Here is a 22236-nt window from a genome sequence, read left to right as displayed (position 1 = left end):
AGACAGATAGATAGATAGATAGATAGATAGATAGATAGACAGGTAGATAGATAGATAGATATATAGATAGATAGATAGACAGGTAGATAGATAGATAGATTGATTGATAGACAGGTAGATAGATAGATAAATAGATAGATAGACAGGTAGATAGATAGATAGATAGACAGATAGATATAGATATAGATACGTATATAGATATTCTCAAGGGCCAGATTTGGCTAACGAGTCGCCAGTTCAGTAGTCCTGTTTTGAGGCTGCTACGACGGCTATATAAAAGCCTTGGCGTGCTAAATCTGGAGGGGCTTCAACCCGCCCCCAGCCCCCCCCCCCCCCGACTAGTGTGTGTGTGTGTGTGTGTGTCAACAGCCTCTTCCTGTGACCTCGTGGGACAGACTACATTGAGGTCGCCGCTCCAACCCCCCCGCCCCCCCTCCAGCAGCAGGTCACGTGACACCCCAGGTCAGTGTGAGTAACGTGCGGTGGTGCCACATCTCTCTCTCTCTCTCTCTCTCTCTCTCTCTCTCTCTCTCTCTCTCTCTCTCTCTCTCTCTCTCTCTCTCTCTTTCTCTCTCTCTTCAATTATTTGCTCCTTTTTATATTTATTTATGGCATTTCTTTATTAACATACGAACAAGAAGAAGAAGAAGGAGAAGAAGAAAAGATAATAGGAGGAAGAATTAATTAAGCAACACAAGATTAAGGAAGAAAAGAAGAAAAAGATGAAGGAAAAAGAGGAAACCAGAAGGGAAAATATGATAAAAAAGAAGAAAAGAAGACAAGAGATCTCGAGACAGGGAGAAAGGAGGAATAAGAAAAGAGTAAAAAAAAAAAATGTGCAGGAAAAAGAAGAGATAACAGGAAAATATAGGAGAAAAGGAGGAAAGAAAAGAGGAAAAAGCAGGAAAAAGGAAATAAAAAACGAAAAAATAAGAGAGAGAGAGAGAGAGAAGGGGGTAAGAAAAGAGAAAAAGATCAGGAAAATGAAGAAATAACAGGAAAATCATGATAAAAAAAAGAAAAGAAGGAAAAACGTGGGAAAATGTAATAGAGAAAAGAGAGAGAGAGAGAGAGAGAGAAGGGGGTAAGAAAAGACAGAAAAAGATCAGAAAAATGAAGAAATAACAAGAAAATATAATAAAAAAAAGAGAAGGAAAGAGAGACGTGGCAACACAGACATTGTTTTGTTTAGCTTCCCTTCAGTCCTGCGAGCGTGAGTCAAAACCTTCCTTATTTTACCATTTTTTTACGTGATTTACAGCCTCTCCTCCCCTTGACACAAACCCATTAGAAGAAGACTCCAGCTACCCATAGACACCCTAACCTTGCTGTATTAATGGGTAAAATAAGGGGAAATGGGGTAAGAATAAGGACGAGTGGAGAGGGTTAAGGGGGCACTGAGCTAATTTGGGGTTGGAGAGTGGATTTTTTTTTCTTGTTTTTTTGTTTTATTGTGTTTTTTTGTTTGTTTTTTTTGTTGTGTTTGCTTGTTTTCTTTTCTTTTCCTCCTATCTGTGTTTTCTTGATGTGTTTTTCCTGTTTTTTCTCGTTTTTTTTGTCTTGTTTTCTTTTCCTTGCTGTTTTATTTCCTGTTTTATGCGTTTTTTTGTTGTTTTTCTTTGTTTCTTCCTTGTTTTATTTGCTTGTTTTCTTTTCTTTTCCTTGTTTTGTTTTCCTGCTTTTCTTTTCCTCTTCTTTCCTTTTCCTTGCTGTTTTATTTCCTGTTTTATGCGTTTTTTTTATTGTTTTTCTTTGTTTTTTCCTCGTTTTATTTACTTCTTTTCTTTTCCTTGTTTTGTTTTCCTGCTGTTTTTCCTGCTTTTTTTCCTCGTTCTTTTCCTCTTCTCTCCTTTTCCTTGCTGTTTTATTTCCTGTTTTATGTGTTTTTATTGTTTTTCTTTGTTTTTTCCTCGTTTTATTTTATTTTATTTTATTTTCCTTGTTTTCCTTGTGTTTTATGGCTGTTTTTTCCTGTTTTCCTTCCCTTTTCTTTCTGTGGTTTTTTTTTGCTGTTTTATTTTCCTGTTTGTTTTCCTTTCTATTCCTTGTTCCTGTTCGGTTTCCTTAACATATAAATAATAAAAAAAATAATGGTAAAACTCCAGAATCACACCCATACTATCCACGGTAAAACTCCAGAATCACACCCACACTATCCATGGTAAAACTCCAGAATTACACCCCGTTCCAGTTTTTATCTTTCTTTTAATTCTTGTTTTATGTGTCTTTCCTGTCTAACCTTCTTTCCCTTGACATATAAGTGAAAGAAAAAGTAATATATGTGTGTGTGTGTGTGTGTGTGTGTGAGTGTTCTAACCTAACCTAACCGGGTCAAGACAGGTTATGTTAATGTGTCGATATCTTGTTTCCTAATTAACCAACTGCTTTTCTTTTGCTCTTTAAGTCTTCTGCTAACCTTCACAGCTCTCGGAAAAAAATGTGTTAGGTTACTATTTGTCAAGCTAATGTGAGGCTGTGTTATCTTAGGGAAGCGCGGAGTGGCAGTGCGTCAGTTCAGTGGTGACCTGCGCTGCGATTTTTAGCTTGGGTGTAATTCTGGAGTTTTACCGTGGATAGTATGGGTGTGATTCTGGAGTTTTACAGTGGTTGGTATGGGTGTAATTCTGGAGTTTTACCGTAGATAGTATGGGTGTGATTCTGGAGTTTTACGGTGGTTGGTATGGGTGTAATTCTGGAGTTTTACCGTGGATAGTATGGGTGTGATTCTGGAGTTTTAATGTGGATAGTATGGGTGTGATTCTGGAGTTTTACAGTGGTTGGTATGGGTGTAATTCTGGAGTTTTACCGTGGATAGTATGGGTGTGATTCTGGAGTTTTACCGTGGATAGTATGGGTGTGATTCTGGAGTTTTAATGTGGATAGTATGGGTGTGATTCTGGAGTTGTGGATACTATGGGTGTAATTCTGGAGTTTTAATGTGGATGGTATGGGTGTGATTCTGGAGTTTTAATGTGGATAGTATGGGTGTAATTCTGGAGTTTCACTGTGGATAGTGTGGGTGTAATTCTGGAGTTTTCACATGGATAGTATGGGTGTGATTCTGGAGTTTTAATGTGGATAGTATGGGTGTAATTCTGAAGTTTCACTGTGGATAGTGTGGGTGTAATTCTGGAGTTTTCACATGGATAGTATGGGTGTGATTCTGGAGTTTTAATGTGGATAGTATGGGTGTAATTCTGAAGTTTCACTGTGGATAGTGTGGGTGTGATTCTGGAGTTTTCACATGGATAGTAACCTCTCCATAAAATAGTTGTACATATCAAGATCAAGATGGAGTGCTCTGTGTTAAATAGCCACTCTGATATATCTAGGTTCCAAGTTTATTTATTTATTTATTTATATTTTTTTATTGTCCTTCCATTCCTGTAATCCTGTAATCTTCTAAATTTTTATGTCCTCTTTCTATTTCTCTTTCGTCATTTTCATTTTTATTATTGCTGTATTCATGCCTTTTTTTTTATCTTGGTATTTCTGTTCGTCATTGTTGGGTTGCATCTCATTTTTTTCATATTTTGTACTTTTCATTTTGTCATATTATTGCAGGATCAGTCTATTGTGTCAGGGTAGTAATATCTCTCCCCATGTCTGTCCATTTCCGTCATCTTCTCTATTCTCTCGTCATCATCATCATCATCATCGTTTAACATCCATTTCTTCCCTATGGTGGGGTTGGACGGGATATGAGCCTCCTCCACTGTTGCCGGTCCATAGCCATTTCTTCCGTGATGTTCAGCCTGCTCATATCTTCCTCCACCACCTTTCTCCACGTCTTCCTTGGCCCTCCTGGTGGTCTTTTGCCCTCTACCTCAAAGTTCAGTGCACGCCTCAGGATGTGTTCTGTTCTCTCGTCCTCTATCTCCTCTCTCATCGCCTCCACAGCAAATACCACAGTGAACATACGGTAAACCAAAATGACACTAACACCATCGTACACATCGTAAACAGTAATTTCACACCGTGATGTCAGACTAGACTGGCAGGTTAGGTTAGCAGTCTTTTTTTTTTTTTTGTTTTGTTTTGTTCAGGATTTTCTCATTTTCTTTTCTTCTTTTTACTTTCTTCCTTCTTCCTTACCTTCATTTCTTTAATCATTCCTTCCTTCCTTCCTTCCTTCCTTCTTACCTTCATTTCTTTAATCATTCCTTCCTTCCTTCCTTCCTTCTTACCTTCATTTCTTTAATCATTCCTTCCTTCCTTCCTTCTTACCTTCATTTCTTTAATCATTCCTTCCTTCCTTCCTTCTTACCTTCATTTCTTTCCTCATTCCTTCCTTCCTTCCTTCCTTCTTACCTTCATTTCTTTAATCATTCCTTCCTTCCTTCCTTCCTTCCTTCTTACCTTCATTTCTTTAATCATTCCTTCCTTCCTTCCTTCCTTCTTACCTTCATTTCTTTAATCATTCCTTCCTTCCTTCCTTCTTACCTTCATTTCTTTCCTCATTCCTTCCTTCCTTCCTTCCTTCTTACCTTCATTTCTTTAATCATTCCTTCCTTCCTTCCTTCCTTCTTACCTTCATTTCTTTAATCATTCCTTCCTTCCTTCCTTCTTACCTTCATTTCTTTCCTCATTCCTTCCTTCCTTCCTTCCTTTTTACCTTCATTTCTTTAATCATTCCTTCCTTCCTTCCTTCTTACCTTCATTTCTTTCCTCATTCCTTCCTTCCTTCCTTCCTTCTTACCTTCATTTCTTTAATCATTCCTTCCTTCCTTCCTTCTTACCTTCATTTCTTTCCTCATTCCTTCCTTCCTTCCTTCCTTCTTACCTTCATTTCTTTCCTCATTCCTTCCTTCCTCCCTTCTTCCTTCCTGCCATCCTCCTCTCCTTTCCTCTCTTCCTTTCCTCTTTATTTTTTTTGCTGGTGTTGATGCATAATGTGAAATACCACCATTAAACACACACACCACACCACACCACCACACCACCACCACCACTCACCACCACCACCACTCTCTCCACAGGCAAGAATGGTGATGACGAACTTCAACCGATGCTGAGTGATGAGGAATTCCCGGAAGAAATCGAGGAAGACTTGCCTTCATTTGTCGACGATGAGGAAGAGGAGGAAGAGGAGGAGGGGAAGAGGAGGCTGTGGGCGGGCATCCCTCATCCTATAACCTCCCCCAACCTCCACCAACCTGAAGAAGAAGAAGGAGGAGGAGGAGGAGGAGGAGGAGGAGGAGGGATGTGTGTGTTTCCAGATGAGGATTTTTTTGCCAAAGATGTGAATTTTTTTGAGTGGAATTATGGAAGTGAAAAGGAGGAGGAGGAGGAGGAGGAGGAGAAGGAGGTAGAGAGGACAGAAGAAGGAGGAAGGAGTAGTGAAGGACTGGAGATGAAGAAAGGAAAGGAGGAGGAGGAGGAGGAGGAGATAGAGAGAACAGAAGAAGGAGGAGGAAGAGGACTAGAGATAAAGGAAGACAAGGAGGAGAAAGAGGAGGAGGAGGAGGAGGAACACAGTACAAAAAGTGGGCATGAGGGAAGAGGAAAAGAAGAAGAAGAAGAAGAAGAAGAAGAAGAAGAGGAGATTAGAGGAAGTGAACCAGAAACAGAAATCAAGAAAACAGAGAAGGAGGAGGAGGAGGAGGAAGAAGAACAAGAACAAACACACACCAGCGACACAGAAGAAGAAGGAGGAGGAGGAGGAGGGGGAGGAGGGGAAGAAGAACGAACACACACCAGCGACACAGAAGAAGAAGGAGGAGGAGGAGGAGGAGGGGAAGAAGAACAAACACACACCAGCGACACAGAAGAAGAAGAAGGAAGAGGAGGAGGAGGAGGAGGAGGGGAAGAAGAACGAACACACACCAGCGACACAGAAGAAGAAGAAGAAGGAGGAGGAGGAGGAGGAGGAGGAGGAGGAGGGGAAGAAGAACGAACACACACCAGCGACACAGAAGAAGAAGAAGAAGGAGGAGGAGGAGGAGGAGGAGGAGGAGGAGGAGGAGGAGGAGGAGGAGAAGAAGAACGAACACACACCAGCGACACAGAAGAAGAAGAAGAAGGAGGAGGAGGAGGAGGAGGAGGAGGAGGAGGAGGAGGAGAAGACAGCAGCAGCAGCGACAGTATGAAGGACAGATCAGTAGGGGAAATCTCAGTCACCATCCCTCAGCTCAGCATAATCTCGCTCCGCTCAGCACGCCAGGTCAGCAGTCTCGTGAGGCAGTTCAGCGCTGACCCCCCGCCCCCCCTGACCCCCCAGCACCCCTCTGATGCCCCCCATAGCTACCCTGGGGCAACACACAGCCATGGGGTCGCAAAAATCATTGGTCAACTTGAGATACAGAGGAACGGAAGGGAAGGAAAGGGGAGGGAGAAGGAGGAGGAGGAGGAGGAGGAGGAAGAAGAGAAGAAGGAGAAGAAAATAATATGCTATCTCCAACAGTTAAAGAAGAGGAATGAGGAAGAGGAGGAGGAGGAGGAGGAAGAGAGGAGGAGGAAGAGGGCTGTCATCTCCCATAAGCATACCTCCTCCACCTCCTTCTTCTTCCCCTCCTCCTCCTCCTCCTCCTCCTCTGTTACTGTTGCTTCCTCCTCCTCTTCCTCCTTTTTCCTTCCTGAACCTCCTCCTCCTCCTCCTCCTGTCCCGACTTCCTCCTCTTCTCCTCCTCCTCCACCTCCTCTTCCCTCTTCCTTACATCCCACCTCCTCTCCTCTCCATTCCTCCCTTCCTCTTCCTTCCTCCTCTTCCTCCTCCTCCTCTTCCTCCTCCCATCTTTCCTCCACCAAGCCAAGAGAAAGAACAGAATGGAGGAGGAAGAGAAGAAAAGAGGAGGAGGAGGAAGAGGAGGAAAAGAGCAACAAAAAAGAGGAAGAGGAAGAAATAAATGCCATAGTTAAAGAGGAAGAGGAAGAGGAGGAAGAGGAGGAGGAGGAGGAGAGGAAGAGGAGGGAGGAAGACAGTGCCATTAAAGAAGAAGAAATGAGTGCCAGAAAAGAAGAGGAAGAAGAAGAAGAAAAAGAAGAAGAGGAGGAGGAGGAGGAGGAGGAGGAAGAACCAAGTGCCATATGGAAGGAAGAAGAGGAGGAGGAGGAGGAAGAAATTAGTGCCATAGGGAGGAAAGAGGAAGAAGAAGAGGAGGAGGAGGAGGAGGAGAACAGTGCCATAGAGGAACAGGAGGAGGAGGAGGAGGAGGAGGAGGAGGAGAACAGTGCCATAGAGGAGGAGGAGGAGGAGGAGGACAGTGCCATAGACAGAGTGCAAAAGAGGAGTGCCACCCCCTCCCTCTCTCACCTCCCCTCCCCCACCCCCTCTCCCACCCCACCACGGCACCCCCTCACACCCCCTACCCCGCGGCCCCCCTCTCGCGGACAGTGCCAGGGCCAGCGCAGCAGATCCCTGAGTGCCAGCATAGACAGCCTCGGGCCCCCCAGCCGCCCCCCTCAGAGGCCAAGGGGGGGCGGGGGGGGCCTTGGACGCAGGTGTGTGAGTACGGCAGCCCTTGACCAGGAGGGGGGTGCCAAGGCTGCCGGGGGTGCCAGGGCGGGAGGGGGGCTGCGTCGGGCGCTCAGCACAAGCCTCACCAGCATTAGGGGTGCCGGAGGGGGGCGAGGAGGGGGTAGGGGGGTGGTAGGGAGTCCGGACTATAGCCATGTCCAAGGGAAAGTCCGGCAATATATCAAGGAGATTAAACAGCTGAGTGCCAAGTGCCGTCCTCCGCCGCCCAGTGCCTCCACGTCGCTCCCCGCCACCCCAGCACGCACCTGGCACCACCCCAATCACCCCACATATCGCACCGGCACCCCAGACCTCGACCAGCTCCTCCACCTCACCGACGCAGAGGAATCCGAACTTTCCCCGCGACTCCGAGACCTCCGGCGCTTGGTCTTGGAAGGGGGCGGGGCGGCGGGGGGCATGCTGGGGGAGGTCCTGGGGATGCTGGTGGAGGAGCGGAGGTGCCGGCACTCTAGCGACACGACCCTAGCGGCACTTCAACTCCGATATGATAACCTGAACGCAATGCTTGCCGAGAAGGAGAACGAAATTGACAGACTCCGACTCCTACGCACTCAGGAGGTGACGAAGGAGTACGTCGTGACTCTGAGGACTCGCAGGGGGAGCCTTAATGACCTCCCCCCCCCGACGCCCCCCCCAGCCTCCCCCGTCACCCCTGGAACCTCCCCCAATACCAGCAAAACATGCCCCCTGGCCCTCACCCCAAGCCAGGTCTCATCAAGTGCCCCCTGCCTTGTCCGAGCGACCTCCACCCCCATAGCTGACCCCCTGCCCAACCTGACCTTTTCCCCCTACACTCCAAGCCCCCTGGGGAGGTCATCCACACGGGGGGCAGAGGGGGGAGAGGATAGGACAGAGAGAAGACAAGAGGAAGTAAAGGAAGAAAGGAGAGATAGAAGTGGAGGGAAGGAGGAAGGAGGAAGAGAGGAGAAGAAGAAGGAGGAGGAGGAGAAGAGCAAGAGTAAGGAAGAGGAAGAAGTGATAAAGAAGTGGATTGAAGATACAAAGTCCATCGTCAGAAAGGTGGGTGGCACTAGTAGTAGTAGTAGTAGTAGTAGTAGTAGTAGTAGTAGTAGTAGTAGTAGTATAGTCTGTTTCATTCCATCTGTCCACTCCGGAGTTTAGGTGAGTTTAGACGAGTGAACATCTACTCTTGTGATGAACATGGACCTTTTTTTTGCAATATTGTATTTGAATGTTTATGTAGAATATCCACCTTTTTTTGCAATATCGTATTTGAATGTTCATGTAAAAAAAAAAAAAAAAAACCTCTTACAAATCCCACACATGCCAGCTTGCATCACCAACACACCACACAGGCACATGAGAGACAAGCTTGTATCAGTCAGCTTAAGTCCCGTTCACACTGCCAACTCTGGGCCACAACAACCCAGCGACTCGGGGCATACGAGGTCTTGGGTGTGAAATCTTGATGTGGAAGGGTCGCATATGTTCGGAAAGACTATGTGCGACCTTTTCATACCAACATTTCACACCCAAGACCTTGTGTTCTCGGAGTCGCTGGGTTGTCGTGGCTCAGAGTCAGCACAGTGTGAACGGGGCTTTAGTCAGATCACACTTGGACGAACAATAGCCGTTTAAAACCTATAATTATTTAGCTCATTTCAGGCACATTAAAAGACATCTGCGTATGATCTGATGGTTATTTGACACAGGCTTGCCTTTAATCCAGTAGCTGTGGGGATCATGTTTCTTAAAGGTCCCTCAAAGTGAGAAAAATGAGAAAAAAATCATCACTCACGCAAACCATTTCATAATATATATCAACGCATTTATGATCAGTTTATGCATCATCTATTTTTGGGGTTTATATCATGGCAGAAATTTGTCCCGTCGCTGCTACACTGTAAAGCCACAAATTTGGCCCGTCACTGGTTCACGGTAAAGCCACAAATTTGGCCCGTCACTGGTTCACGGTAAAGCCTCAAATTTGGCCCGTCACTGGTTCACGGTAAAGCCACAAATTTGGCCCGTCACTGGTTCACGGTAAAGCCTCAAATTTGGCCCATCACTGGTTCACGGTAAAGCCACAAATTTGGCCCATCACTGGTACACGGTAAAGCCACAAATTTGGCCCATCACTGGTTCACGGTAAGGCCACAAATTTGGCCCGTCGCTGGTACACGGTAAAGCCACAAATTTGGCCCATCACTGGTTCACGGTAAAGCCACAAATTTGGCCCATCACTGGTACACGGTAAAGCCACAAATTTGGCCCGTCACTGGTACACGGTAAAGCCACAAATTTGGCCCATCACTGGTACACGGTAAAGCCACAAATTTGGCCCATCACTGGTACACGGTAAAGCCACAAATTTGGCCCATCACTGGTACACGGTAAAGCCACAAATTTGGCCCGTCGCTGCTACCAGGTTAATGTGCTTGTGTGGAGTATTATCAGTGCAAATCAGTATGCTTGGGACTTATATAAGAATGTGTGAGGGTTCTTTGTATATATAACCATTCAAATACATTACTGAAACAGGCTGAGCATCACATGTAGCCAACAATATCAGACATGTCAATTTTCAGCCATTCATGAGCTACAATGTGCAGGTGACATAATCTCAAAATTCAAGCTGCCACATCTCCCAAAATTCACACTGCCACATCTCCCAAAATTCACACTGCCACATCTCCCAAAATTCACACTGCCACATCTCCCAAAATTCACACTGCCACATCTCCCAAAATTCACACTGCCACATCTCCCAAAATTCACACTGCCACATCTCCCAAAATTCACACTGCCACATCTCCCAAAATTCACACTGCCACATCTCCCAAAATTCACACTGCCACATCTCCCAAAATTCACACAGCCACATCTCCCAAAATTCAAGCTGCCACATCTCCCAAAACTCAAGCTGCCACATCTCCCAAAATTCACACTGCCACATCTCCCAAAATTCATGCTGCCACATCTCCCAAAATTCACACTGCCACATCTCCCAAAATTCACACTGCCACATCTCCCAAAATTCACCCTGCCACATCTCCCAAAATTCACACTGCCACATCTCCCAAAATTCACCCTGCCACATCTCCCAAAATTCACACTGCCACATCTCCCAAAATTCACACTGCCACATCTCCCAAAATTCACACTGCCACATCTCCCAAAATTCACTCTGCCACATCTCCCAAAATTCACACTGCCACATCTCCCAAAATTCACACTGCCACATCTCCCAAAATTCACACTGCCACATCTCCCAAAATTCACACTGCCACATCTCCCAAAATTCACACTGCCACATCTCCCAAAATTCACCCTGCCACATCTCCCAAAATTCACACTGCCACATCTCCCAAAATTCACACTGCCACATCTCCCAAAATTCACACTGCCACATCTCCCAAAATTCACACTTCCACATCTCCCAAAATTCACACTGCCACATCTCCCAAAATTCACACTGCCACATCTCCCAAAATTCATGCTGCCACATCTCTCAAAATTCACACTGCCACATCTCCCAAAATTCACACTGCCACATCTCCCAAAATTCACACTGCCACATCTCCCAAAATTCACACTGCCACATCTCCCAAAATTCACACTGCCACATCTCCCAAAATTCACACTGCCACATCTCCCAAAATTCACACTGCCACATCTCCCAAAATTCACGCTGCCACATCTCCCAAAATTCACACTGCCACATCTCCCAAAATTCACACTGCCACATCTCCCAAAATTCACACTGCCACATCTCCCAAAATTCACACTGCCACATCTCCCAAAATTCACACTGCCACATCTCCCAAAATTCACACTCTGGACAGATGAAATGGAACAGACGATAGCACTAGAAACATTAATAAACAAGACCTAAGCTAAAACAAAACAAAATAGCGCCTGAAGTATATAAAGAACTGTGTTATATTGAGTAGTCTAGTAATGCAGTGTGAGCAAATAGATACTGGATAGACTGATGCACTGCGTTAGGAGAGGAAAATCGTCGTGACACATTAAGCTACAAAAATAAAATAAACAGATAGAGAAATAAATGTTTGAGAATATCGCCTAAAAAGTTACTTGGAATGTGCTGAGGCTGTGTTGGTGTGGGGTCAAGGTTTTTGTGTGTAATGTTTGCGTGTGTGTTGCAGGTCAGTGAGTTGGCGGTGTTGGTGCGCAGCGAGGCCGTTCAACACCACGAGAAAGACACCATTTGGACCAGCATCCTCGGCCAGGTAACTCATCACCACCTGTGTCATCACCACCTGTCATCACCACCTCTGTCATCACCACCTCTGTCATCACCACCTCTGTCATCACCACCTCTGTCATCACTACCTGTGTCATCACCACCTGTGTCATCACCACCTGTGTCATCACCACCTCTTTCATCACCACCTGTGTCATCACCACCTGTGTCATCACCACCTCTGTCATCACCACCTGTGTCATCACCACCTGTGTCATCACCACCTGTGTCATCACCTGTGTCATCACCACCTCTCTCACCACCTGTGTCATCACCACCTGTGTCATCACCACCTGTGTCATCACCTGTGTCATCACCACCTGTGTCATCACCTGTGTCATCACCACCTCTCTCACCACCTGTGTCATCACCACCTGTGTCATCACCTGTGTCATCACCACCTGTGTCATCACCTGTGTCATCACCACCTCTCTCACCACCTGTGTCATCACCACCTGTGTCATCATCACCTGTGTCATCACCACCTGTGTCATCACCACCTGTGTCATCACCTGTGTCATCACCACCTCTCTCACCACCTGTGTCATCACCACCTGTGTCATCATCACCTGTGTCATCACCACCTGTGTCATCACCACCTGTGTCATCACCTGTGTCATCACCACCTCTCTCACCACCTGTGTCATCACCACCTCTCTCACCACCTGTGTCATCACCACCTCTCACCACCTGTGTCATCACCACCTGTGTCATCACCACCTGTGTCATCACCACCTCTCTCACCACCTGTGTCATCACCACCTGTGTCATCACCACCTGTGTCATCACCACCTGTGTCATCACCCACCTCTCACCACCTGTGTCATCACCACCTGTGTCATCACCACCTGTGTCATCACCACCTGTGTCATCACCACCTGTGTCATCACCACCTGTGTCATCACCACCTGTGTCATCACCACCTCTCTCACCACCTGTATCATCACCACCTCTCTCACCACCTGTGTCATCACCACCTGTGTCATCACCACCTCTGTCATCACCACCTGTGTCATCACCACCTGTGTCATCACCACCTGTGTCATCACCACCTCTCTCACCACCTGTGTCATCACCACCTGTGTCATCACCACCTGTGTCATCACCACCTGTGTCATCACCACCTCTCTCACCACCTCTGTCATCACCACCTGTGTCATCACCACCTGTGTCATCACCACCTCTCTCACCACCTCTGTCATCACCACCTCTGTCATCACCACCTCTTTCATCACCACCTCTTTCATCACCACCTCTTTCATCACCACCTCTTTCATCACCACCTCTTTCATCACCACCTGTGTCATCACCACCTGTGTCATCACCACCTCTGTCATCACCACCTGTGTCATCACCACCTGTGTCATCACCACCTGTGTCATCACCACCTCTCTCACCACCTCTGTCATCACCACCTCTGTCATCACCACCTCTTTCATCACCACCTCTTTCATCACCACCTCTTTCATCACCACCTGTGTCATCACCACCTGTGTCATCACCACCTCTGTCATCACCACCTGTGTCATCACCACCTGTGTCATCACCACCTCTCTCACCACCTCTGTCATCACCACCTCTGTCATCACCACCTCTGTCATCACCACCTCTTTCATCACCACCTCTTTCATCACCACCTCTTTCATCACCACCTCTCTCACCACCTCTTTCATCACCACCATCACCTCTCTTGTATCACCATCACCACCATTGTTACTATCTACTCCTACTATTGTTTTTCATCATCACCACCACCACCATTATCATCACCACTACTACCACTTTCATCACCACCTCTTTCATCACCACTCAGTGGGTTCATTACACTGGGTTACAAAAAAAAAAAAATGTAAGTTGTCTGAGTTTTTTCAAGTGACTTAGGACAAATTTGCACCACTGAGTCCCAAAATGACACTCGGTTTTCTCGATCAGGTCAGGTTTTTGTGCTAAGTCGATTTTTAAAAAATCCAATCTTATAACTAAATTGATTACATTTTTGTGACATTTTCGGTTAATTTTTGTTCATATTTTTCATCCAGAATAGGTTTTTAAGATAAAAAAAATTGTTTTCTAACACAATTCATTAATTAGATGTTACAAAAATTGATAAGTGTACATTGAATAGTAGACATTGACAAAGGTAAGTACATGTAAATTGGATATTAGGTCACCAGTGTTCAAAATTCAGGGCATGAAATTCCATTTTTTCAAGCTCCTAGAATGCTCAGTGGCAGGGACGTCCCTCTTCAGAGTCCAACAGTAACCAGCCATCATGACTGCATCCCAGCATCCCTGATACCTGGTCTCCATCTCCTTCATGTCCTGATGGAATCTCTCCCCCTGCTCGTCGCTCATTGATCCCAGATTCTCAGGAAACCGATCCATATGTGAGAATAAGTAATGCATTGTGATGCTCATGTTGCATCCGAGGTTTCTGAAAGCAGTCAGCATATTGGTGACAAGTTCTGTGTAGTTCCTGGCCTTCTTGTTGCCAATAAAGTTCTTCACGACAAGAACAAAAGGCTTCCACGCTTCCACTTTCACTTCGTTCATTGATTTTCAAACTCTGGATCTCTGATGAGCTGACGGAGTTGAGGACCGTCAAAGATGCCAGCTTTCAACTTCTCCTCCATGGTCAATCCTGGAAAAGCACGGCACAAGTAAGTGAAGCAGCCACCATCCTTGTCCAGAGCTTTGGTGAACTGTTTGATCAAGCCAAGCTTGATGAGCAGCGGTGGAAAGAGTATCCTGTCTGTCCACCAGAGGGTTGTTTATGACGTTCCTTGCTCTTCAAGGCACCTCCTCCTCCCATACAGGCCAGTCCTTCTTCGTGTACTGCTGAGCCTTGTCCCTACTGTCCCACATGCACAGAAAGCACGGGTACTTGGTAACCCCGGACTGTCGTCCCAACAAAAAGTTCACCGTCTTCAGGTCAACACAAATCAACCACTCATGTTGATCATAACAAATTTTCTCCAGCATGTACTTCACCGCTTCATACTTCTCCTTCAGTGTAGTGGAGTGAGCGAGGGGTACAGAGGTAGACTGGTTGCCTTTGTGCAGCAAAACACATTTCAGCAATCGCTTGCTGCTGTCAATAAAGAGTCTCTAATCTTCATGTTGGTACTGTGGCACTCCAAGCTGGTGCAGAAGCTGCACAATATCTGTCCAGTACACCAAGTCCTTCTCTTGAAAGAAAAAAATGGAGGTACCCTTGATGTCTGTTGCGGTAGTAGGTGATGCGAGCACTGCCAGAGAGGAATTTTCTTTCCTTCAATCTGGATGCCAACAGTTTGCCAGAGGACTTTGACAAGCCCAGATCACAAACTAGATCATTTAGCTCCTTTGGGAATAAGGATGTGGAGCATCATCGTCAAGAACCACTTCTTCATTTTCTTCAACAGTGGAGGAATCTTCGTCACTAATGTCAGGAAGTTCTCCAAAGACAGGGACTGGAATTTCATCACAGTGAGCTACAGGACGACGTGCTGATTCAAGACCGGGATACTTGAGGGTGCTCCGGTTCTTTCTGTTGATCCCAGTCAAATCAGTAACGCAGAAGTAGCAGTCAGTGCCATGGCTTGTCGGCTCCCTCCAAACCATGGGAATTCCAAACTTAAGACAACTCTTCTTGCCCTTGGTCCAACGACGCAGATACTTGGTGCACGTCTTGCATACCATGTGTGGCGCCCAAGCTTTGTCCTGGTCACCAAGTTTCATGCCAAAATAAGCATGGTAAGCACACTTTATGAAACTTGTGACTGGATTCCTGTTAGGAACAATGGTGTATTCGCCGCAGATGTAGCAGAATACATTGGGCTTATTTTTGCAAGATCTTCTGGCCGAATCCATTTCATTCACCTGCAAAAGAAAAATACCAGTTAGTAAAAAATTGGCGCATGTAAACTCTTAAGAATTCGTTTATTTAAAGAAATAAGAAAGAATTTTGCCTCATATAAATAGAAAATACCCGTACATGTTAAGAAACGTAAAAAATATCATGTGGCGATAGATAAAAAAGTTGACCTGATTGAGCAAAACCAATGTGATTTTTGGATTCAGCACTTCAAAATTGTCCTAAACCAGCCCAAAACTTAGACGATAAATTTGTTGTTGGTCAGCGTTGTCATCACCATTACGGTCATCACTCACCACTATCACCACTGGCCATACTTTCATCACCACCTCTTCAATGTCATCACCAGTTAGTCTTGTCACCACCACCACCACCACCACCACACTCACCACCCCTTCCCTCCACAGTACTGGCAAATCTCCACCCAGTTCCCTTTGATCACCCTCCTCGCCGGGCCACACCACCGCACAGGGACGCTTCTGCAGGACGCTGGGAGGGCCATACAAGCTGCTGCCACATCCCTGGGGCTTCAAATAGTGTCACAGTGCCAGGGGGGAGCCACACCAGGGCCACAGTCTGATTCACCCAAGAGGAACAGTGCCAAAAGCCTTAAGCCTGATTCAAGTGCCATTCCAATTGTTACGGACTTCACCGGAGGGTCACATGGCACCCCAGTGGAGGATTCCGTCCCCCAGAGGTCCCCAAATACCCCAGGTTCACCCCAAAACCCCAGGGGACTTAAACCACTGGGTGAGGGTGAACGGAAGAGCCCCAGTGTGTGTGTGGGTACAGCGGGGGTTGGTGAGGTGTCCAGTGGGGTGCCAGGGGGGGGGTGCCGAGGGGAAGGTCTTACCCCCAGCCCGGCACTCTCGCAGCAGTCACTGAAAACTGTCGGCCCTCTGGAGAAGGTGTGTGGCTGTTTGTTTGCTTGTGTGTTTGTGTTTGTGGTTTGGTCATGTCTTCTGGTCTCCCTTCCTTCCTTCCTCCCTTTCCTTCCTTCCTTCCTTCCTTTATTTCCTTCCTTCCTTTCCTTCCTTCCTTCCTTTTCTTCCTTCCTTCCTTTCCTTCCTTCCTTCCTTTTCTTCCTTCCTTCCTTTCCTTTCGTCCTTTCTCTGTTTTCTTCGTCTTTCTCTGTTTTCTTCTTTCCTTCTTTCTCCCTCCTCTCCTACATTTTTTCTATTTCCTGTTTTTTCTTCTTTTTTTCCTTCCTTCCTTCCTTCTTTCCTTCCTTCCTTTCCTGTTTCATGCATTCCCCTTTTATTTTTTGTTTGTTTGTTTGTTGATGCATAATGTGAAATACTAACACACACACACACACACACACACACACACACACACACACACACACACACACACCTAACCATTCTTCTCTCGTTCTCAGGTTAAGCTCTGGCAGGCATCTCTCATCCACGACCCAGCTTCTCCTCCCCCAGTGCCAGCCTTCCCCCCTTCCTCCGGCACCCCTAGCCCTGCCCCGTCCCTCCTCTCCCTGGGGTCAAGTCACTCCTTCACCCCGGACAGCATACCGCTCCCCCAGGCCCCCAGCACACCATCCGAGGACCAGTCAGCTGAGGAGTGCCGTGATATGGATGAGGCGGAGGGGGACAAGGCACTGGGCGGCGTGGAGTGCCATTTGCCGAAGCAGTCGTGGCGTTCGAGCAGTGCCACGCCGCGTACCCCCTGGGGAAGACTCGCGCACCCCAGGGACATTGATAGTGGGTGCCCAGGGTCGGAACACAGCACAAGGTTTAGCCAGAACGCGAGTCTTGAACCGACAGAGTCAACGCTGGTTTTCCCTCAGTCGCACCCTACACACACCCTCCCTAACACACCCTTACACACCCCAGCCTCCACCACACTCCCCCACACCACATCCCACGCCTCCTTACCCCCACACGGCTTATCAAACACCCACAGTGACCCTCATATCACCTCCCACAGTCTCCCGCATCCCCGGTACACTTACAAGGCCCCCACGCACCCCTGCACCCCTTCCAGCACCCCTACCTACCCTGGGGCCACTTCCCAAGCACCCCCACATCCCCAGGCTGTCCCTAACTCCCTGACACCCACGCACACCCCACAAGACACCCTCACATACCCCCCCTCACCCCAGGGTCATATCTTACCCCCTCCAGCAGTCCCCCAGGTCACGACACATATACCAGAACACACACTACCACCCCAGGGCCCTCAGGAGTCACCATACAGCCACACAGCACCCCCAGTCTCCCCCCAGCTCAGCCCTCCCCCAGAAAGCAAGGCCGCAAGTTCCCCCACCTCGGAGCTTCTGACGATAGCGTTCTCGAAGCCTCTCGTCCCATCTCTGGCCCTCCCAAGTAGCAGTGAGGAGGAGGAGCAGGCAGAACAGCAGGGGAAGCAGGGGATTGACCAGCAGAAGGAAGAGCAGTTTGGAGATGGAACAGAACAGCACATTGAACAGACAGAGACACAAGAGGAAGAGGAAAGCAAAAGAGATGACAGGCGGAGTAAAACAGCTGACCCATCGCTTGTTTTGAAGGACGGAAGAGGAGGAGGAGGAGAGGTGGAAGACGTGGAAGAGGACAGAGACTCACCACCATCACCACCACCATCACCATCTCCACCACATCACCAGAAACAGAAATACAGAGCGAAGTACTTAACACCTCCATCCACCACCACCATCACCTCCACCACCACCACCACCACACCACCGACCTCCACCACCAGCGCCATCTACCGCAGCATCTCCAAACTCCGCCGGGACTTCAGCATAATCCAGCGGCAACTCCTGAGCTCAGCAACACCGCAGAACGCACAGCAACTCAACAGGAAACACACGAAACGACGCAGCAGGGGAAGGAGGGAGACGGATCACGCGCACACCAACGCACACACGCACAAACGCACACCCATACGCGCTCTCGACCTCTCCCTTGACCTCTCGCTGACCTCCGACCCCTCCGACACGTCCCTGAACAACCCAACGCAGTGCCAAATAGGTGACGCGATTGGCACTTACAGAATGGCACCCCAGACTTGTTCACCCTATTCCAAGACACACTCTCAGTTTCCAAGGTCACCCCAGCCTATGAAGGGGTCCGAACCAGTGCCCAAAGAGTGCCAGAGTCAGAGTAAGGCACCATGGCACTCCAGAAGACATGGGGGGAAAGGGGAGTGCCACAGAGCTAAAGACAGAGAGAAAGTGGAGTGGAAGCATGGGCGGATTGCACCAGACTCCACCTCCTCCTCCGCCTACTCTCCACCACGTCACAGATTTCGCTCCACCTCTCCACCACACCGCCAGTACAGACACCAATCCACGTCACCTCCACACCACCACCACCGCCACCCACCACACAGGAGCCGGGACATGCAGACCGAGCCAGTGCCGTCCGCAGCGTCGCCTCAGCCTGTCAGGAGTGCCAGTGTGGGTGCCAGAAATGGTCAGCCTGCAGTGCCGAATTCTCTGGTCATCTATATCCAGAATTTCAAGTAAGTGTGCCTGTGTGTGTGTGTGTGTGTGTGTGTGTGTGTGTGTGTGTGTGTGTGTGTGTGTGTGTGTGTTTGACCATTTTCTTATTTTTCTTTTGTTTGATGTCTTTTTACCATATTTTTTTCTTCTTTTCTTCTTGGGCCATTTCTGTATTATGAGTTTTTATTGCGGAGTCATTTCATCCTTTCTTTTTTTTCTTCTTTTCTTCTTGGGCCATTTCTATATTATGACTTTATATCGTGGAGTCATTTCATCCATTTTCCTGTTTTTCTCTACATCATTCTCTCTCTCTCTCTCTCTCTCTCTCTCTCTCTCTCTCTCTGTTCTTCTCTCTCCTTTCCTTTAATCTAATATATGTCTTTCTCCACAGTCCTGCTTGTGAGGGAGAGAGTGACTGCCGACACCAACATCGGCAAAAACATCACCACCATCGCAGTAGGAGAAGGGTGAGTATGCTAAAGAATTCTCTCTCTCTCTCTCTCTCTCTCTCTCTCTCTCTCTCTCTCTCTCTCTCTCTCTCTCTCTCATATACTTCTACATCTTCCTCAGTTTCTTTATGTTTTATTCGCTTCAAATCATTTCTGTCCTTATGTCTCCCTTACCCTTCCTCCACCTCTCCACCTGGTCCTCTGTCTGGTGTTAGTGTGCTCCATCCCGCCCCGGCAAAGGTTCTAATTCCACCTCTCCACCTGGTCCTCTGTCTGGTGTTAGTATACCTCTCACCTCGCCAACTCCCTCTCTTCTCAGGTCCACTCACACCTCTCACCTCCCCCTCACACCTCTCACCCTTCCTCCTCTCCACAGGCCCGCTCACATGACCTCTCCCACACCTTGGACGTCACCACCAGCCTGGCCAAGAACGTGTTGCGGAGATCCGAGAGTCTGCTGTCCTCCCTCTCCTCCCTCTCCCAGCCCCCTCCTAGCCCCCAGCACCCCAGGGGAAGGAGGAACAGACCCCAGCACTCCCCCAGGCACCATGTAACAAGAGAATCGCACCCCAGTCAATCCCCCAGCCCCCAGCCCCCAAGGAGAAGGACCAGCCCACAGCGCACTTCTCCAAGCCATCTCCAGGCCCCCAGCAGCTCAGGGGAAGGAGGAACAGACCCCACATAACAAGAGAATCAGCCTCCAGTCATTCCCCCAGCCCCCCAGGACACCTCGGCCACACCACAAGGTTTCCCCAGGGTGCAGGGTAGCCGTTCAGCCTCCTCGTCATCCCAGCTAAGTCCCCCCACAGGAATAGCTTTGGTTTGGGGTCCAGGGTTCAGGGTCGTTGATGGCGGAGTTAGGGGAGTTGGTAGAGGTGGTGGTGGTTGTGGTGATGATGGTGGTTGTGGTGATGATGATGGTTGTGGTGATGATGGTGGTGTCCCTCTCTGCCCCTCTGTGTCCCTTGAAATGCATGGAGTGAGGGAGGGACTGGTTATGACTGTAATGGTTATGGTAGTCGCAAAAGTAGTAGTAGTAGTAGTAGTAGTAGTAGTAGTAGTAGTGGTAGTAATATCCCAAAAAAGACAAGCAGAAAGTGTATATATATCTGTTCACTTAACCACTCAGTCAGTCAGTCAGTCAGTGGTTGGGTGTTCAGCTAAGTCAGTTCCTCAGTCAGTCAGTCAGTAAGCAGTTGGGTGTTTGTGTCATTCACCTCATCAGTCAGTCAGTCAGTCAGTCAGTAAGCAGTTGGGTGTTTGTGTCATTCACCTCATCAGTCAGTCAGTCAGTCAGTCAGTAAGCAGTTGGGTGTTTGTATCATTCACCTCATCAGTCAGTCAGTCAGTCAGTCAGTTTTGTACATGCCAGTTCAGTCAGTCAATCAGTCAGTCAGTCAGTAAGCTCATGACAGTCAACCAAAAAAACAAAAATAATCAACTGTCAAAGAACACGTCAACCTTTTCTAGTCCACACCGAGGCCATTACCGTGTGTGTGTGTGTGTGTGTGTGTGTTCTGATATGCCACTGAACAACCTTCCGTGAGTTCCCATTGGACGATATGTATTTGGTAGCTCGGTTCCTATTGGTGGATGGGTCTGGCTTGCTTCCTTGTGATTGGCTGGCAAGAAATGGAGAGTTTTGATTGGCCGAGGGAACCAGGAATGTGAGTTTTGATTGGGCGTTGATTCCTGGTTCTTGCCTGTGATTGGCTGGCAAGAAATGGAGAGTTTTGATTGGCCGAGGGAACCAGGAATGTGAGTTTTGATTGGTCGTTGATTCCTGGTTCTTGCGTGTGATTGGCTGGCAAGAAATGGAGAGTTTTGATTGGACGAGGGAACCAGGAAGGCAAGTTTTGATTGGTCGTTGATTCCTGGTTCTTGCGTGTGATTGGAGGAGCTTGGCATCATTATTATTATTATTATTATTATTATTATTATTATTATTATTATTATTATTATTATTATTATTATTATTATTATTATTATTATTATTATTATTATTATTGTTGTTGTTGTTGTTGTTTTTAAGGAATGATTAGTTTGATAGATTTTAAGTGACGATTTTGACGACCATCGTTAGAAAGGAAACTTATCTTTATTATTTTGTATTTTTATTTTACGAGACTTTTTCTTTATTATATATATATTTTTTTTTTTTGTCATTTTTTCTCAATCTCTTCATTTATCTGCATTTTATTTACTTTTTTTTTTTTTATTTTCTTCTCATTTTCTCATTTTTGCTTTTTCATTCATATTTTTTCATTTTCATTTTTTTCATCCTTATTTTCTTCTCATTTTCTCTTAATTTTCTTCTCATTTTCTCTTAATTTTCTTCTCATTTTCTCTTAATTTTCTTCTCATTTTCTCTTAATTTTCTTCTCATTTTCTCTTAATTTTCTTCTCATTTTCTCTTAATTTTCTTCTCATTTTCATTTTTTCATTCTTATTTTCTTCTCATTTTCTCCTAATTTTCTTCTCATTTTCTCCTAATTTTCTTCTCATTTTCTCCTAATTTTCTTCTCATTTTCATTTTTTCATTCTTATTTTCTTCTCATTTTCATTTTTTCATTCTTATTTTCTTCTCATTTTCTCCTAATTTTCTTCTCATTTTCTCCTAATTTTCTTCTCATTTTCATTTTTTCATTCTTATTTTCTTCTCATTTTCATTTTTTCATTCTTATTTTCTTCTCATTTTCTCCTAATTTTCTTCTCATTTTCTCCTAATTTTCTTCTCATTTTCATTTTTTCATTCTTATTTTCTTCTCA

At 46.6% G+C, this 22236-nt stretch overlaps 1 protein-coding gene across 1 annotated transcript; it reads left to right on the top strand.

Annotated features, from left to right (window-relative positions):
* Positions 1-5752: 5752 nt before the first annotated feature.
* Positions 5753-20532, top strand: LOC126993959 (serine/arginine repetitive matrix protein 2-like). The gene is made up of 6 exons (XM_050853186.1): positions 5753-8497; positions 11608-11691; positions 15969-16469; positions 16943-19038; positions 19410-19485; positions 19844-20532. Exons 1-6 carry the CDS (start codon positions 6086-6088, stop codon positions 20150-20152), a joined length of 5478 nt encoding a protein of 1825 aa, XP_050709143.1. The 5' UTR covers positions 5753-6085; the 3' UTR covers positions 20153-20532.
* The last annotated feature ends 1704 nt before the right edge of the window (positions 20533-22236 follow it).

The sequence above is a fragment of the Eriocheir sinensis genome, unplaced genomic scaffold, assembly GCF_024679095.1.
Source record: "Eriocheir sinensis breed Jianghai 21 unplaced genomic scaffold, ASM2467909v1 Scaffold7, whole genome shotgun sequence".
Lineage (NCBI taxonomy): Eukaryota > Metazoa > Arthropoda > Malacostraca > Decapoda > Varunidae > Eriocheir > Eriocheir sinensis.
This window is presented reverse-complemented; position numbering and strand designations above follow the sequence as displayed.

What these genes read in the sequence shown, in the direction of transcription:
- LOC126993959 (XM_050853186.1), top strand. Translation starts at nt 6,086, where the DNA reads ATGAAGGACAGATCAGTAGGGGAAATCTCAGTCACCATCCCTCAGCTC. An exon ending in GGACCAGCATCCTCGGCCAG is followed by an intron (nt 11,692 to 15,968) that starts GTAACTCATCAC and finishes TTCCCTCCACAG; the next exon opens with TACTGGCAAATCTCCACCCA. An exon ending in ACCATCGCAGTAGGAGAAGG is followed by an intron (nt 19,486 to 19,843) that starts GTGAGTATGCTA and finishes TCCTCTCCACAG; the next exon opens with GCCCGCTCACATGACCTCTC.